Source organism: Haliotis asinina, chromosome 5, assembly GCF_037392515.1.
Source record: "Haliotis asinina isolate JCU_RB_2024 chromosome 5, JCU_Hal_asi_v2, whole genome shotgun sequence".
NCBI classification, from domain to species: domain Eukaryota; kingdom Metazoa; phylum Mollusca; class Gastropoda; order Lepetellida; family Haliotidae; genus Haliotis; species Haliotis asinina.
In genome coordinates, this window is record NC_090284.1 from 476,690 (window position 1) to 495,889 (window position 19,200).

The window sequence follows — 19,200 nt, forward strand, 5'->3', positions numbered from 1 at the left end:
CTCGAAAAACTCATGGTAATGGTCTTTTTGCTTCAAAATATGTGATACACTCTGTTTGCTTATCTTGTGTTGCTCAGCAAGATTTTCTTTTCAGCCTTCGTTTCGCCGGTTGGTCTACCGTAACTATAGATTGAAATAAGAATCTAACCTGTCATTTATAAAGAATGCAAACTGACATTGAGTTAAGTGACACTAATTGACATGTGTTAATTACCCATTGTGAACAGAGGTAACAGAGATGTTTATTCAACAGACTGTTAATCCAGTCAGCCACACCCTGACTTTGAGGTGAATAGAAGTAACAGAGATGTTTATTCAATGGACTGTTATTTCAGTTGGCCACATCCGGATTTCACGGCATTATTCTCATAGCAAGTTGATTGTCAGGACTGCTATTTTACTCCATAATCCGTACTTGAGAGATTCCAGATTATAAAGCATGCATTAATGATAAATTTAGAACAATTTTGCTGGGACTCACAGAGGAGTCCAGAGTTTGGAGAAAACCGCATTGCACAGAGTCTGATTTGATGGATTCCATTGTATTAAATGTACAGGTCATTTATCATTCATAGGTTATTCACTTATTATTACAGAAAGTGTATGGTTTGTTGATGTATTGTTCATGGTATGTGTTTTCCCAAAATTCTATTGAGGTGACTAAACATGTCTTCAAGGAATGATGGACATGTGACTATACACACTTCAGCTCATGAGCCAGACAATTTCTTGGTACCACTCAGAGGGACAAAACACTTTTACGTTGTTTGAAGTGGTTTTGATCCCTCGGAGTGGTACCAGTATGTCAATTTTCAGCTCCTGGCTCATGGCCTACTTGGACAGTTCTTAAATGACCAGCATGTGTATCATCCTACACGAAAGTGACAGTACAGATCTTCAAGGAACTCCAGACAGGTAAATGAACAGGCCTTCAAGGAACATCAAAGATGTGACTGTACAGGCCTTCAAGAAACATTAGAGACGTGACTGTACTGGTCTTCAAGGATCTCTAAATAGGTACAGGTTTTCAAGAAATTCTAGACAGGCAACTGAACACGTCTTCAAGGAACTCTAGACAGGTAAACAAACAGGACTTCAAGGAACATTAGAGAGGTAACTGTGCTTGTGTTCAAGGAATTCCAGACAGGCAACGGAACAGGTCTTCAAGAAACTCTAGACAGGTAACCGAACAGGTCTTCAAGGAACATTAGAGAGGTGACTGAACAAGTCTACAAGAAAAACTTGAGATGTGACTGTACAGGTCTTTCAGGAATGTTGCAGGGTGACAACACAAGAGTGCTATATGAATACTCACTCTTTGCTTTTAGTGAGTTTGTAGCCTAGGGCAATAAACTCTGCCGCCCTCCCGGAACCCTCTATGACAACAACTGGGGTGTTCCGCTGGATGGATTCACTGACAGTCCGCATCGTGTTCAGGCCTCCCTCCACTACGATCAGCACATTAGGGACATTCACACCTGCAGTCAACATATCATACATGGCAGAGGGGAAGCATAAAGTCATTACCTGATTGTACTGGTACGCATGGGCCAAGTTTATCGCACACTGACCTGCTAGCGGCTAGTGCACGTAACACGATTCACACTGACTACACTTTACAACACACTGATCTGCTAGCAGCTAGTGCATGTAAAACGATTCACTGTGACTACACTTTACAACACACTGATCTGCTAGCGGCTAGTGCACGTAACACAATTCACTGTAACTACACTTTACAACACACTGATCTGCTAGCGGCTAGTGCATGTAACATGACTTGCTCTGACTACACTTTACAACACACTGATCTGCTAGTGGCTAGTGCACGTAACACGATTCACGGTGACTACACTTTACAACACACTGATCTGCTAGCGGCTAGTGCACGTAACACGATTCACTGTGACTACACTTTACAACACACTAATCTGCTAGCGGCTAGTGCGTGTAACACGATTCACTGTGACTACACTTTACAACACACTAATCTGCTAGCGGCTAGTGCACGTAACACGATTCACTGTGACTACACTTTACAACACACTAATCTGCTAGCGGCTAGTGCATGTAACATGACTTGCTCTGACTGCACTTTACAACACACTGATCTGCTAGCGGCTAGTGTACGTAACACGATTCGCTGTGACTGCACTTTACAACACACTGATCTGCTAGTGGCTAGTGCACGTAACATGATTCACTCTGACTACACTTTACAACACACTGATCTGCTAGTGGCTAGGACACGTAACATGATTCACTTTGACTACACTTTACAACACACTGATCTGCTAGTGGCTAGTGCACATAACATGATTCACTCTGACTTCACTTTACAACACACTGATCTGCTAGTGGCTAGTGCACATAACATGATTCACTCTGACTACACTTTACAACACACAGATCTATTAGTGGCTAGGGCACGTAACATGAGTCAATCTGAGTGCACTTTACAACACAGTGATCTGTTAGCGGCTAATGCACGAAACATGACTTGCTCTGACTGCTCATTACAACACACTGATCTGCAGGCGGCTAGTGCACGTAACAGGATTCATTGTAACTACACTTTACAACACACTGATCTATTAGTGGCTAGGGCACGTAACATAACTCAATCTGACTGCACTTTACAACACAGTGATCTGCTAGCTGCTAGTACATGTAAAATGACTTACTCTGACTCGCAGACACTCCAGTCTCCACCTTTCTTGAGATGAAGCTTTCCAGCTTTGTGCGGAACTTGATCTCTGCCCCATACTTCCCAGCAGTGCCATCATCCACAAGGATGAAATGGGTGTGGTTGTGATCGAGGGGTGTTGTTCCTGAACCTGTGGCCTCTACATCCTCCACAGCATAGGTAGCAGGGAATAGACCTCTGTCCTGAATACATCACAGCTGGTGTTAGTGAACAGTCTGCATTACAGAATAACTGCTTTACAAATATTGCTGTATACAAAGTATCCAGCATTATAGGAATGTAATTTTTAAAGTAAAAATGATATTTCACACTTATCTCGTGTATTCGTATGAAATTTAGATATACTAGTGCCTTCTTCTACTGTTTATGTATAGCAACCCTTTGATCTCTACCATAAAGAGTTGTGACCTCTCAAGATACAAATAAGACCTTTACTTGTACAGTCTAAATTACTCATGCACTCATGTCTAGATGGTGTGCATGAACTCTCAACCAAAACTCTCCAGAGAGAAGGTTATCAATGTGATGAAGAGTAAGATTTCCAACTCAGCGGATTTGTAGAACCGTTAGTTGATGTGCTACAACAAATAGCCCAAATTGGTGAAAGCTGGAGATATGTTCAGAGGCAACGTCTCTGAGGTAGTGCCTGATTTCCAAAAGCAGTCGTCCAGTATAGATGATACGAAGCAGTTGCTGTGCAAAGTGAGTAAGGACACCCATGGTGTGACTTCATGTGGGCTAGAAGGTTCTAGCCCTGCTGTTTGTAGAACCGAAGTACATCGCATCTCATCCAAAATCATTCTTGAGACTTCTACAGTCATCTCTGCTGACAAGGGTAAAGTAGTGTGTTGTAAAGTGGTAAAGTACTGGAGCACAGAGCGGTCATCCAAAGCGCATGTATCTGATGTAAGAGTTGCCATGGCTAGGGCGAGGAGGAACAGTGTGAGTAGCTCAAACGTTGTCTGCTCTAGTAGTTCACAGACATCACTCGTGAGATGTTGTTGAACTATGTTCAGATCCCGGAGTGGAGCTCTGAAATGTTTCTGCAATGCTACTAGTTTGAAGGAGCGTAGTGTAGCAAGTAGTTCTGGCACTTTAGTCAACCTGATGCTTGGTTTCATTGTGACTGTATCAATTACTTATAGCTGATAGGATGTAGATAGTGTCAAACCTTTCAATCGTCTCATATGTCTAAGGGAACAAAGATATTCCACCACTAGAGGATGAGTCACTTTTACTGCTGTGAAGTATTTCTGCACTGCATATTGTTAAAATCTCTACCACTTGTAATAATTTTATTGTACAAGTTGTGAGTTGACCAGTCTAGAGCTAGGGTTACTGCTTTTGCTGATCTTGGGGAGTATCGTCTTTTCTTAAAGTAAGTTTTGATACAGTCCATATGTGAAGCTGTGATATTAGAGGGTTGCCATGAGCTTGCTTGGTGTGTGGATGTACGAGCAGGTTCAGTCACTCTGGTAATTTCAGGGTTGGACTTCCAAGTTCTTGCATAAGATCTGGGGACCAGATTCTCGCTGGCAAGCAGGGTGCGACCAAAGTCAGTTGTAGCGCTCACATCTGCTTGATCTTCAATAGTACTTGAGGTAGTAGAACCGGAGATGGGAATGTGTCAGAGTTTACTCCTTCCCATGACATGCTCAGTGTGTGAACCTTGTGGCGAACAGGTATATGAGCTGATATGCTACTTTCCTTATGAGTTCGGAATGCTTGTGGGTGGAGCATCCATTCCATGGGTGACGGATGAAGTGGGCAAGATAGAGCATCTGCTAGTAAGTTCTTGGCTCCAGGGATGTGACACGCCTTTATCCAAATGCTTAACTTGTTGACGATGTTGATAACTGGAACGTAAGCTGAAGCAGGCTGGGTTATCTCGTTGAACCTTGCCGATTTATATAGAATGCCATAAGCCTTCATCTCCAACTGGGTGATGTGAAGACTTTGTTCTCTGACTACTGGCCCGATGCCACTCAGTTGTTGACAGATCAGCTCTTCTAAACAGGTCCCTCTTCAGACATTCAACTTGTGAGTCCACATTAACAGGTACGTCTTGAGACTGTCTGGAAAGAGATCAGATCCATGCTGTCCAGGTGTGTTGCCAGGAATCACTGTGTGTGATTCTTGTCTTCCTCTACGAGTCAGGTCCTGTGCTGAGGTGAGGAGACCAAGGAGACATCAGTTCATAGTGGTAAGAGAGAGATGACTGCTTCTGGAATCATGGCTTGGATTTTGACTCAACAATCTTCTGGGACCACAATATGATTCTGTGTTGTCATGAACCTTGTTCCTAGGAACTGAAGATCTTGCCTTGGTTCCAAATCTGACTTCATCAAGTTTAAGAGCCATCCCAATTGTGTGATCAGTTTGATGGTAAAATCTAGCTGCTATCTGAATTGACTGACTTCTTGATGAACTTGTATCCCGTAATCTAGATAAAAGGCTCTGCAAAGAGCTCAGACAAAGGTAGAGAGACTACACAAGGCCAGAACACATGACACGTGACACATTATTGTTAGATTGTTATGGTTAACAGTGTAGAGCTGTGGGACAGTGTGATGTCATTGTAATGTTGTTTAAAAAATGTTGTACTAATGAGACAACCCTTGTTGAATAAAAGAGAATATTATGTAACAAAACAAAAGGGAAGACACTGCTGTGAGGGAGGCACAGGATCTCAATAACAGTTCCAACCTTTCATATAGAATTTCAAAGTTCAATTTGAATAACAATTGAGATGCAAACAAACCAAGTAAAACATACAGACAACTTTGTTGTTAATCTATTGGATTACCAGCTTAACCCTGATGAATTCAGCCTACTTAACAAAGGCCTAACCTGCCCAACACTGTCACATGGCAACAAAAGTAAAAGTTTCTCAGACCTGAAGGCCCTCTTCAGGAAAATGAGAACTGCACACTTCTTTCATAACTCAGTGGCCAATACGCAAGCTGAACATGACAGGAAATTTCGACCCAAGAGCACTTGGACTCCACCATATGGTAACAACCACAGCTTGGAATCGTTCATAAAAGCAGTCACCAACGATTTCTTTAAATGCAAGACACTATATTCAGACGCTGGGATCTCACAAGAAATGAATTCACTGCCACAGAACAGCTTAAAAATAATAATGAAATCATTAAAAAGGACAACAAAGATTCAGCTTTTGTCATCCAAAACACCAAGGATTACATAACAGAAGCTGAAAGACAGCTTGCTGACACCCAGTTCTATTGTAAGCTCAACAATGACCCCATCCAGTCATTATATGCTAAAATAACTAGAGACCTCAGTAATCTCTACCTTGAGGAGGAAATATCCCATAAGGTATTTATGGAGCTCCTCCCACACGATTGTCATGCCTGCAGATTTTACCTTCTCCCCAAAATTCACTAATGCCTTACCCCTGGAAAAGTGCCCAGGAGGCCCATCATTAGCAGGAACAAGACACCTACTGAAAAATTCAGTAGTTTTGTAGACGAATACATCGTCAAAAAATATAACAGCTACATCAGGGATACCACTCATTTTATCTCCCATGTAACCCAGACATACTCCTGGTCACCATAGACATCACTTCCCTCAATAGCATCATCCCAAATGGTGAGGGGCTATGAGCAGTAGTCCAGGCAATAAGACGGTTCAAACCAGACTGGCAAATCACACTACCGGCATCCTTAACCTCTGAAAACTGGTCCTACACAAAAAAGAAACAATGTTATCTTTAATGACACCCACTATCTCCAAGACAGGGGAGTAAGTGAGTGAGTTTAGTTTTACGCCGCACTCAGCAATATTCCAGCTATATGGTGGCAGTCTGTAAATAATCGAGTCTGGACCAGACAATCCATTAGACGATCCCGTTAGTCGCCTCTTGCGACAAGCATAGTCGCCTTTTATGGCAAGCATGGGTTGCTGAAGGCCTTTCTACCCCGGGACCTTCACGGGTTTCAAGACAGAGGTACTGGAATGGGAACCAAACTGGCAACCTCATATGTGAAACATCTTCATGGGTGAACTAGAAGAAAAACTTTTTACATGATATGGACACTAGGCCAACAACACCTATCCTTCCTTTCTCAATCGCCTCAATAGTTCACACCTGACTATTAAATTCACAGCTGAATTCTCTAGAGACAAAGTCTCGTTTCTAGAAACATGGGTATCATACAATAAGGACCTCCACAAACTTGAATTCACCCTTTATTGTAAACCCTCAACATGCACTCTTACCTGTTGTGTACATCTAGTCACCCCTTACATATCAAATTGAAAGGTTCTTTCAGTCAGTTCCTAAGGTTGAAATGCATTTGTTCAACAGCTGAGGAATCTGAAAAACATAGCCTCAACCTCATCAACTACTACTTCAAATGAGGTTGTCCTAGGAAACACGTACAACAAAACAAAAACAGACCCAACTTACAAGTGAGAAGTTCTGTTTTATCTACCCCACAAAAGGAACCACGAAACAATCAAAGACTGGTTCTAGCTAGTGACTACAATCCCATGAAAATGGAACTCACCGCCATTGTCAGAAAACGTTGGCATATATTGAGTGGCTCAGACACATGTCGAGCCACCTTTACCTCACCACTCTTAAGGATCACTTAGTCAGAGCAAATCAGCAACCAAACTGTCAACTTTGTCAACGATGTGTGCGACAGAGACAACTGCAAAATCTGCAGAATACTAACAGGCAGTGACAGCTTCACAAGCTTGGTCACAAAGAAGGTCTTCAATATAAGAAGTTACACCTGCCAATCCTGCAATGTAGCATACCTACTGACTTGCAAACACTGCAACAAAGAATACGCTGGTGAAACTAAAAGATGTTTTAAAATCTGATTATCAGAACATTATGCTGATATGGCACATAAACATGACAAACCTGTTGCATTACATTTCAACTCAGAACATCATGGCTTAAATGATCTAAAGTTTGACATTATCACACAACTATGAGAGCACCCTGACTCCGAACAAACCACCCAAAAAATATCTTATGAATTACAGTGGATTCTTCAGCTTCACACGTTCCAACCGCAAGGACTCAGTGATAAGACTGTTGGCTAAAATATTCTTTTCAGCTCTCTTTCTACACAGACCTTGATGATGGGCTTGCTAAGGTTGTGTAAATAACCATGGGTCTGATGATATTCCAAAAGCAGGACGCTCCACTGGAAGTGTGGACCTCTGAACAGGAATCTCTGGTAATTTCTTGACTCCTGATGAATTGGGATGTGTAGACATGTCTTGTAGGTCTATGCTGACCAAGTAATCTGCTGGACGAACAAGACGTCTGTGTAGAGGCAGGTGGATCATCTTGAATTCCTATTGCTTGAGGAGATAGTCTTGGTTGAGTCCCTTCATGTTGCATATCAGTTTGAACGTCTCTTTGGGTTCTTCCTGGGTACTAGGCAAATTAGGGAGTAGAAGCTGGATGTCAGATGATGTTGATCTATCTCTTCTATGGCGTTCTTGGCCAACAGCTAGTTAACAGCTTCTTCTAGCTTTTCTGCTTGGTCGCCTGCATGGTTCAAGTGGTGGTGTAGCCTTCAGCTGCACTCAGCAGCGAATCTTGCAGTACTTGTGAGATGTAGTCATCCTCCAATATTACCCAATTTTCCCAGTACCTTTGTAGCCACTGTCGACAGTTATACAGGAATGGCTAAGGACGGAAGTGTCCAGTAATTCCAAACTATCTTCAACTTTTTGATCCTCTGGAACCTCTGGGAGTATGTCCTCTCCCACAGTTGCCCCTGTTGTTTCTGGATGATGATATTTGATGGATGACGTTGGCCAACTTGTCGATGGACTTGATCATCATGACTTTCTCTTTGGAATCATGTGTGACTTCCCCTATCTCATTCACTCTCCCTGCCGAAGATAGTAGGTAGTGTCCAAGGAGCTCTTAGTAGAGATCCTGTCACTCCAGAAACACCTCGATAGTAGACATGTCTTCATAGTAGGGCGAGATCCGCCAATGTTGAGTCAAGGTGATCAGGCATGAAGTACTAGTCCTTTGTCTGAGTTAACAGTGCTGATAGGATCATCTAGCCACTTCAGTCCTTTGTCTGAGTTAATGGTGCTGATAGGATCATCCTATCCACTTCAGTCCTTTGTCTGAGTTAACAGTGCTGATAGGATCATCCTATCCACTTCAGTCCATTGTCTGAGTTAACAGTGCTGATAGGATCATCCTATCCACTTCACTCCTTTGAGATCGGTTCAATCAGTGGAATCATATGTCAATTTCATCTTCCAGCATCTCATATGTGAACACTGCCTTCGATTCCATGGAGGGAGATGTTAAGTCCAAACTGTATGAGATCCAAGATGTGACCCCTGCCTCCGTGTATATTCCCTCAGATAGTTCCAAGTGTGCCAAACTGTGCCTTCACAAACCTACCTCTTCTGACCCTTCCTTCTGTGAATCTTCTTTTCTTGAGTCTTCCTTACACAAATCTTCCTTTTGCAAATCTTCCCTCTCGATGGTTTCTCCTCCTGCGAACGTCTGCAGGGGCTGCAGGATTCTGATGTGGAGTGACTGGATCTCGAAGAGGATTCCCTTGATGTTGAAGATTTGTATGCATTGCTGGAGTCTGGTCTAGGAACAGCTGAACAGCTGTCGTGGTTGCAAGGGACGATCGTCTCGAAATGGACATGACTGGGTCAACGTTCCTGTACTGCATAAATGTCCTCTGCGTTGAAAGTCCTCTGTATTGTTTTGCTGGACTTCGGCAATGTCATAGATGACGGGGATTTCTTCTGCACCACAGACAGTGAGGACATCTTCCTCTTGTTCTCCAATGGTGTTTACTCAGCAGTAGAAGACCTCCTTGTTAGACATGATTAAGTACTGACCAGCAACAGATGACTGCTCCTGTAGCGTACTCGGCAAATCACCTACCTAATATGAATTTTTTCAAAATTTTGACATACTATGCAAGATATATATAACCAAAACCCATACACACTCAAATTTCGGATACTGGGTCTAAATATATAAGGATATTAGTGGTGTATATGGGACTTCAGTGCTCACCCAACCATCTGCATAGGTGATGAAGGACAGGGTGACAAGCATGGCAAGTCTATTTTGGTGGGAAAAGGTTCAAGGGAGGCAACTCGTGGGTGAGTGAACTTTTACAACCTCTTCAAGGGAACTGCAAGGGACTCAAGTGTTCCACTATCATTCACATAGAAGAAGGAGTTAAGCATACTAAGCATGCTATGGGCATCAGACTTCAGTATGAATCACACACTTACTCCTTCACCATCCAGTGCAAAGTTATTTGCAACAATGCCCCATGTGGCAATGCCGAGTGCGACCACCTTGTTGTTGTTGCCTGTAGCAGCTGTGTAGTCCTGGACAGCCTCCCCTACAAACTCCATCACCCCTGCTGAAGTGCCGCCTGTGATCATCCACGCACCTGGAGCAAACAGTCACCACTGAATCAAACTGCAATGGTGAAGTGGTCATAAACAGACTAAGTGTAGTTGACAATGTAACATATCATCAGCAAGATGTTTAAGAGAATAAGTGTTTCTGTAACATGTGGTCAGTAAGGTGTAACAAAAGATCATCATACAAAGCCAGCCTTACAACCATGAATGAAGTAGGAAGGGCATACTGGGATGTTTTCAGGGAATTAATGCTCTGCACATGTATCAATAAAAAATGGTGGTCTCTTCTGATGTTAATGACTTCTGGAAGTATATATATTTAAAGTAGTTCCTGCAATGTGAATCAGTCAATATGGTCAATACTACAGCATGCTACATTATAAATGCCTTTACTGACTGCAGGGTGAGACTCCCTGTCAATACTACAGCATGCTACGTTATAAATGCCTTTACTGACTGTAGGGTTAGACTGCAGGGTGAGACTCCCTGTCAATACTACAGCATGTTACATTATAAATGCCTTTACTGACTGTAGGGTTAGACTGCAGGGTGAGGCTCACTGTCAATACTACAGCATGCTACATTACCTGTACTGGCTGCAGCATGGCACAGACCCTCTTTCAACAGTTTACGTAGTCTTGGCTTCAAGTCAAACCTCTTGGCACCACCCGTGACTGAGATGATCAGCTTTGGAATGGGCAAGTCCCATAAGTCTGTTAGGATTGTCCAGATGTCATTTAGGTCAGATATGGGGTCCACACGCACATACTGAAATCATTCGATAGTTTGTTCACAATGAAGTTCATTTCAGTAACTGTATCCCAACATATAAATTTACAAAAAAGGTACAGGGAAAGTGTCATCAGGAACTACAGGGAGATGTGTCATCAGGAACTACAGGGAGATGTGTCATCAGGAACTACAGGGAGATGTGGAATCAGGTACTATAGGAAGATGTGGAACTACAGGGAGATGTGGAATCAGGAACTATAGGGAGACGTGGAATCAGGAACTACAGGGAGATGTGGAATCAGGAACTACAGATGTGGAATCAGGAACAACAGGGAGATGTGGAATCAGGAACTAGAGTTAGATGTGGAATCAGGAACTACAGGGAGATGTGGAATCAGGAACTACAGGGAGATGTGGAATCAGGAACTACAGGGAGATGTGGAATCAGGTACTATAGGGAGATGTGGAATCAGGAACTACAGGGAGATGTGGAATCAGGAACTACAGGGAGATGTGGAATCAGGTACTATAGGGAGATGTGGAATCAGGAACTACAGGGAGATGTGGAATCAGGAACTACAGGGAGATGTGGAATCAGGAACTACAGGGAGATGTGGAATCAGGAACTACAGGGAGATGTGGAATCAGGAACTACAGGGAGATGTGGAATCGGGAACTACAGGGAGATGTGGAATCAGGAACTACAGGGAGATGTGGAATCAGGAACTACAGGGAGATGTGGAATCAGGTACTATAGGGAGATGTGGAATCAGGAACTACAGGGAGATGTGGAATCAGGAACTACAGGGAGATGTGGAATCAGGAACTACTGGGAGATGTGGAATCAGGAACTACAGGGAGATGTGGAATCAGGAACTACAGGGAGATGTGGAATCAGGAACTACAGATGTGGAATCAGGAACAACAGGGAGACGTGGAATCAGGAACTACAGGGAGATGTGGAACTACAGGGAGATGTGGAATCAGGAACTATAGGGAGACGTGGAATCAGGAACTACAGGGAGATGTGGAATCAGGAACTACAGATGTGGAATCAGGAACAACAGGGAGATGTGGAATCAGGAAGTACAGGGAGATGTGGAATCAGGAACTACAGGGAGATGTGTCATCAGGAACTACAGGGAGATTTGGAATCAGGAACTACAGGGAGATGTGGAATCAGGTACTATAGGGAGATGTGGAATCAGGAACTACAGGGAGATGTGGAATCAGGAACTACAGGGAGATGTGGAATCAGGTACTATAGGAAGATGTGGAACTACAGGGAGATGTGGAATCAGGAACTATAGGGAGACGTGGAATCAGGAACTACAGGGAGATGTGGAATCAGGAACTACAGATGTGGAATCAGGAACAACAGGGAGATGTGGAATCAGGAACTAGAGGGAGATGTGGAATCAGGAACTACAGGGAGATGTGTCATCAGGAACTACAGGGAGATGTGGAATCAGGAACTACAGGGAGATGTGGAATCAGGTACTATAGGGAGATGTGGAATCAGGAACTACAGGGAGATGTGGAATCAGGAACTACAGGGAGATGTGGAATCAGGTACTATAGGGAGATGTGGAATCAGGAACTACAGGGAGATGTGGAATCAGGAACTACAGGGAGATGTGGAATCAGGAACTACAGGGAGATGTGGAATCAGGAACTACAGGGAGATGTGGAATCGGGAACTACAGGGAGATGTGGAATCAGGAACTACAGGGAGATGTGGAATCAGGAACTACAGGGAGATGTGGAATCAGGTACTATAGGGAGATGTGGAATCAGGAACTACAGGGAGATGTGGAATCAGGAACTACAGGGAGATGTGGAATCAGGAACTACTGGGAGATGTGGAATCAGGAACTACAGGGAGATGTGGAATCAGGAACTACAGGGAGATGTGGAATCAGGAACTACAGATGTGGAATCAGGAACAACAGGGAGACGTGGAATCAGGAACTACAGGGAGATGTGGAATCAGGAACTACAGGGAGATGTGTCATCAGGAACTACAGGGAGATGTGGAATCAGGTACTACAGGGAGATGTGGAATCAGGAACTACAGGGAGATGTGGAATCAGGTACTATAGGGAGATGTGGAATCAGGAACTACAGGGAGATATGGAATCAGGAACTACAGGGAGATGTGGAATCAGGTACTATAGGGAGACGTGGAATCAGGTACTAGAGGGAGATGTGGAATCAGGAACTACTGGGAGATGTGGAATCAGGAACTACAGGGAGATGTGGAATCAGGTACTAGAGGGAGATGTGGAATCAGGAACTACAGAGAGATGTGGAATCAGAAACTACAGGGAGATGTGGAATCAGGAACTACAGGGAGATGTGGAATCAGGTACTATAGGGAGATGTGGAATCAGGAACTACAGGGAGATGTGGAATCAGGTTCTATAGGGAGATGTGGAATCAGGTACTATAGGGAAATGTGGAATCAGGTACTATAGGGAGAGGTGGAATCAGGAACTGCAGGGAGATGTGGAATCAGGAACGACAGGGAGATGTGGAATCAGGTACTATATGGAGATGCGGAATCAGGTTCTACAGGGAGATGTGGAATCAGGTACTTTAGGGAGATGTGGAATCAGGTACTATAGGAAGATGTGGAATCAGGAACTACAGGGAGATGTGGAATCAGGAACTACTGGGAGACGTGGAATCAGGAACTACAGGGAGATGTGGAATCAGAAACTACAGGGAGATGTGGAATCAGAAACTACAGAGAGATGTGGAATCAGGAACTACAGGGAGATGTGTCATCAGGAACTACAGGGAGATGTGTCATCAGGAACTACAGGGAGATGTGGAATCAGGAACTACTGGGAGACATGGAATCAGGAACTACAGAGAGATGTGGAATCAGGAACTACAAGGAGATGTGGAATCAGGAACTACTGGAAGATGTGGAATCAGGAACTACAGAGAGATGTGGAATCAGGAACTACAGGGAGATGTGGAATCAGGTACTAGAGGGAGATGTGGAATCAGGAACTACCGGGAGATGTGGAATCAGGAACTACAGGGAGATGTGGAATCAGGTACTATAGGGAGATGTGGAATCAGGAACTACAGGGAGATGTGGAATCAGGAACTACAGGGAGATGTGGAATCAGGTACTATAGGGAGATGTGGAATCAGGTACTATAGGGAGATGTGGAATCAGGTACTATAGGAAGATGTGGAACTACAGGGAGATGTGGAATCAGGAACTACAGGGAGATGTGGAATCAGGAACTACAAGGAGATGTGGAATCAGGTAGTATAGGGAGATGTGGAATCAGGTACTATAGGAAGATGTGGAACTACAGGGAGATGTGGAATCAGGTACTATAGGGAGATGTGGAATCAGGTACTATAGGAATATGTGGAACTACAGGGAGATGTGGAATCAGGAACTATAGGGAGATGTGGAATCAGGTACTATAGGAAGATGTGGAATCATTAACTACAGATGTGGAATCAGGAACAACAGGGAGATGTGGAATCAGGAACTAGAGGGAGGTGTGGAATCAGGAACTACAGGGAGATGTGTCATCAGGAACTACAGGGAGATGTGTCATCAGGAACTACAGGGAGATGTGGAATCAAGAACTACTGGGAGACATGGAATCAGGAACTACAGAGAGATGTGGAATCAGGAACTACAGAGAGATGTGGAATCAGAAACTACTGGGAGACATGGAATCAGGAACTACAGAGAGATGTGGAATCAGAAACTACTGGGAGACATGGAATCAGGAACTACAGGGAGATGTGGAATCAGGAACTACTGGGAGACATGGAATCAGGAACTACAGAGAGATGTGGAATCAGAAAATACAGGGAGATGTGGAATCAGGAACTACTGGGAGACATGGAATCAGAAACTACAGGGAGATGTGGAATCAGAAACTACAGGGAGATGTGTCATCAGGAACTACAGGGAGATGTGTCATCAGGAACTACAGGGAGATGTGGAATCAGGTACTACAGGGAGATGTGGAATCAGGAACTACAGGGAGATGTGGAATCAGGTACTATAGGGAGATGTGGAATCAGGAACTACAGGGAGATGTGGAATCAGGAACTACAGGGAGATGTGGAATCAGGTACTATAGGGAGACGTGGAATCAGGTACTAGAGGGAGATGTGGAATCAGGAACTACTGGGAGATGTGGAATCAGGAACTACAGGGAGATGTGGAATCAGGTACTAGAGGGAGATGTGGAATCAGGAACTACAGAGAGATGTGGAATCAGAAACTACAGGGAGATGTGGAATCAGGAACTACAGGGAGATGTGGAATCAGGTACTATAGGGAGATGTGGAATCAGGAACTACAGGGAGATGTGGAATCAGGTTCTATAGGGAGATGTGGAATCAGGTACTATAGGGAAATGTGGAATCAGGTACTATAGGGAGAGGTGGAATCAGGAACTGCAGGGAGATGTGGAATCAGGAACGACAGGGAGATGTGGAATCAGGTACTATATGGAGATGCGGAATCAGGTTCTACAGGGAGATGTGGAATCAGGTACTTTAGGGAGATGTGGAATCAGGTACTATAGGAAGATGTGGAATCAGGAACTACAGGGAGATGTGGAATCAGGAACTACTGGGAGACGTGGAATCAGGAACTACAGGGAGATGTGGAATCAGAAACTACAGGGAGATGTGGAATCAGAAACTACAGAGAGATGTGGAATCAGGAACTACAGGGAGATGTGTCATCAGGAACTACAGGGAGATGTGGAATCAGGTACTACAGGGAGATGTGGAATCAGGAACTACAGGGAGATGTGGAATCAGGTACTATAGGGAGATGTGGAATCAGGTACTATAGGGAGATGTGGAATCAGGTACTATAGGAAGATGTGGAACTACAGGGAGATGTGGAATCAGGAACTACAGGGAGATGTGGAATCAGGAACTACAAGGAGATGTGGAATCAGGTAGTATAGGGAGATGTGGAATCAGGTACTATAGGAAGATGTGGAACTACAGGGAGATGTGGAATCAGGTACTATAGGGAGATGTGGAATCAGGTACTATAGGAATATGTGGAACTACAGGGAGATGTGGAATCAGGAACTATAGGGAGATGTGGAATCAGGTACTATAGGAAGATGTGGAATCATTAACTACAGATGTGGAATCAGGAACAACAGGGAGATGTGGAATCAGGAACTAGAGGGAGGTGTGGAATCAGGAACTACAGGGAGATGTGTCATCAGGAACTACAGGGAGATGTGTCATCAGGAACTACAGGGAGATGTGGAATCAAGAACTACTGGGAGACATGGAATCAGGAACTACAGAGAGATGTGGAATCAGGAACTACAGAGAGATGTGGAATCAGAAACTACTGGGAGACATGGAATCAGGAACTACAGAGAGATGTGGAATCAGAAACTACTGGGAGACATGGAATCAGGAACTACAGGGAGATGTGGAATCAGGAACTACTGGGAGACATGGAATCAGGAACTACAGAGAGATGTGGAATCAGAAACTACAGGGAGATGTGGAATCAGGAACTACTGGGAGACATGGAATCAGAAACTACAGGGAGATGTGGAATCAGAAACTAAAGGGAGATGTGTCATCAGGAACTACAGGGAGATGTGTCATCAGGAACTACAGGGAGATGTGGAATCAGGTACTACAGGGAGATGTGGAATCAGGAACTACAGGGAGATGTGGAATCAGGTACTATAGGGAGATGTGGAATCAGGAACTACAGGGAGATGTGGAATCAGGAACTACAGGGAGATGTGGAATCAGGTACTATAGGGAGACGTGGAATCAGGTACTAGAGGGAGATGTGGAATCAGGAACTACTGGGAGATGTGGAATCAGGAACTACAGGGAGATGTGGAATCAGGTACTAGAGGGAGATGTGGAATCAGGAACTACAGAGAGATGTGGAATCAGAAACTACAGGGAGATGTGGAATCAGGAACTACAGGGAGATGTGGAATCAGGTACTATAGGGAGATGTGGAATCAGGAACTACAGGGAGATGTGGAATCAGGTTCTATAGGGAGATGTGGAATCAGGTACTATAGGGAAATGTGGAATCAGGTACTATAGGGAGAGGTGGAATCAGGAACTGCAGGGAGATGTGGAATCAGGAACGACAGGGAGATGTGGAATCAGGTACTATATGGAGATGCGGAATGAGGTTCTACAGGGAGATGTGGAATCAGGTACTTTAGGGAGATGTGGAATCAGGTACTATAGGAAGATGTGGAATCAGGAACTACAGGGAGATGTGGAATCAGGAACTACTGGGAGACGTGGAATCAGGAACTACAGGGAGATGTGGAATCAGAAACTACAGGGAGATGTGGAATCAGAAACTACAGAGAGATGTGGAATCAGGAACTACAGGGAGATGTGTCATCAGGAACTACAGGGAGATGTGTCATCAGGAACTACAGGGAGATGTGGAATCAGGAACTACTGGGAGACATGGAATCAGGAACTACAGAGAGATGTGGAATCAGGAACTACAAGGAGATGTGGAATCAGGAACTACTGGAAGATGTGGAATCAGGAACTACAGAGAGATGTGGAATCAGGAACTACAGGGAGATGTGGAATCAGGTACTAGAGGGAGATGTGGAATCAGGAACTACAGGGAGATGTGGAATCAGGAACTACAGGGAGATGTGGAATCAGGTACTATAGGGAGATGTGGAATCAGGAACTACAGGGAGATGTGGAATCAGGAACTACAGGGAGATGTGGAATCAGGTACTATAGGGAGATGTGGAATCAGGTACTATAGGGAGATGTGGAATCAGGTACTATAGGAAGATGTGGAACTACAGGGAGATGTGGAATCAGGAACTACAGGGAGATGTGGAATCAGGAACTACAAGGAGATGTGGAATCAGGTAGTATAGGGAGATGTGGAATCAGGTACTATAGGAAGATGTGGAACTACAGGGAGATGTGGAATCAGGTACTATAGGGAGATGTGGAATCAGGTACTATAGGAAGATGTGGAACTGCAGGGAGATGTGGAATCAGGAACTATAGGGAGATGTGGAATCAGGTACTATAGGAAGATGTGGAATCATTAACTACAGATGTGGAATCAGGAACAACAGGGAGATGTGGAATCAGGAACTAGAGGGAGGTGTGGAATCAGGAACTACAGGGAGATGTGTCATCAGGAACTACAGGGAGATGTGTCATCAGGAACTACAGGGAGATGTGGAATCAAGAACTACTGGGAGACATGGAATCAGGAACTACAGAGAGATGTGGAATCAGGAACTACAGAGAGATGTGGAATCAGAAACTACTGGGAGACATGGAATCAGGAACTACAGAGAGATGTGGAATCAGAAACTACTGGGAGACATGGAATCAGGAACTACAGGGAGATGTGGAATCAGGAACTACAGGGAGATGTGGAATCAGGAACTACTGGGAGACATGGAATCAGGAACTACAGAGAGATGTGGAATCAGAAACTACAGGGAGATGTGGAATCAGGAACTACTGGGAGACATGGAATCAGAAACTACAGGGAGATGTGGAATCAGAAACTACAGGGAGATGTGTCATCAGGAACTACAGGGAGATGTGTCATCAGGAACTACAGGGAGATGTGTCATCAGGAACTACAGGAAGATGTGTCATCAGGAACTACAGGGAGATGTGGAATCAGGTACTGTAGGGAGATGTGGAATCAGGTACTACAGGGAGATGTGGAATCAGAAACTACATGTCCATATATATGTAAATCTGAAACTCATCACAAGTTTTCGCTTGGCAACGCAAGCAAAACTCAAGTATGTCTTTGGTTTCTCTTGTTGACCTCACCTGAAAAGTTTAAAAAAGGAAGCGAACTCATACTAGTAACTGGTAGCACATGGCTAAAAAGTCACTGCAATTTGACATGATCCACAAATTTAATATATGTGGATAACACAGTTACATACTGGAGAGTTAGAGACATCATGCCCGAATCCTCGAAAAAGAATTTCTCCGAAGGAATCACATGGCAATGTATCAGTGTGTGTCTTCATGTTCCAGATCTGATGTCTCTTCAGGTCAACCGGGATGCCTCGGTCTTCGTGCCATTGTACTGGGCGGCCACACAGACAAGAATTCCTGGAGGATTAATCAAAAGAAGCAGCATAACAAACTGGCCATGATTCCAGCAGTTTACTGTGCACTGAACGCTTAACATCTTGAACAACAAAAGTATCAATACATCAAGGTAACAATGGGACAATGGCAATATGTAGAGCCATCTTTAACAGCAATACTTGAACTCATTAACCCGTGATAGCTACTTGCAATAAACAAAA

The 19,200-nt window shown here is 44.0% G+C and overlaps 1 protein-coding gene across 1 annotated transcript in view; it reads right to left on the minus strand.

Annotated features, from left to right (window-relative positions):
* LOC137284679 (transient receptor potential cation channel subfamily M member-like 2) overlaps positions 1-19,200 on the minus strand; it is a 99,505-nt gene that overhangs the window by 54,064 nt on the left and 26,241 nt on the right. Inside the window, exons 4-8 of the mRNA XM_067816587.1 lie at positions 18,829-19,000; positions 10,717-10,897; positions 9,992-10,155; positions 2,685-2,889; positions 1,316-1,478 (exon numbers count right to left, since the gene is read on the minus strand). Of these exons, the coding sequence (XP_067672688.1) occupies positions 1,316-1,478; positions 2,685-2,889; positions 9,992-10,155; positions 10,717-10,897; positions 18,829-19,000 (885 nt within the window). The remainder of the gene's footprint in view (positions 1-1,315; positions 1,479-2,684; positions 2,890-9,991; positions 10,156-10,716; positions 10,898-18,828; positions 19,001-19,200) is intronic.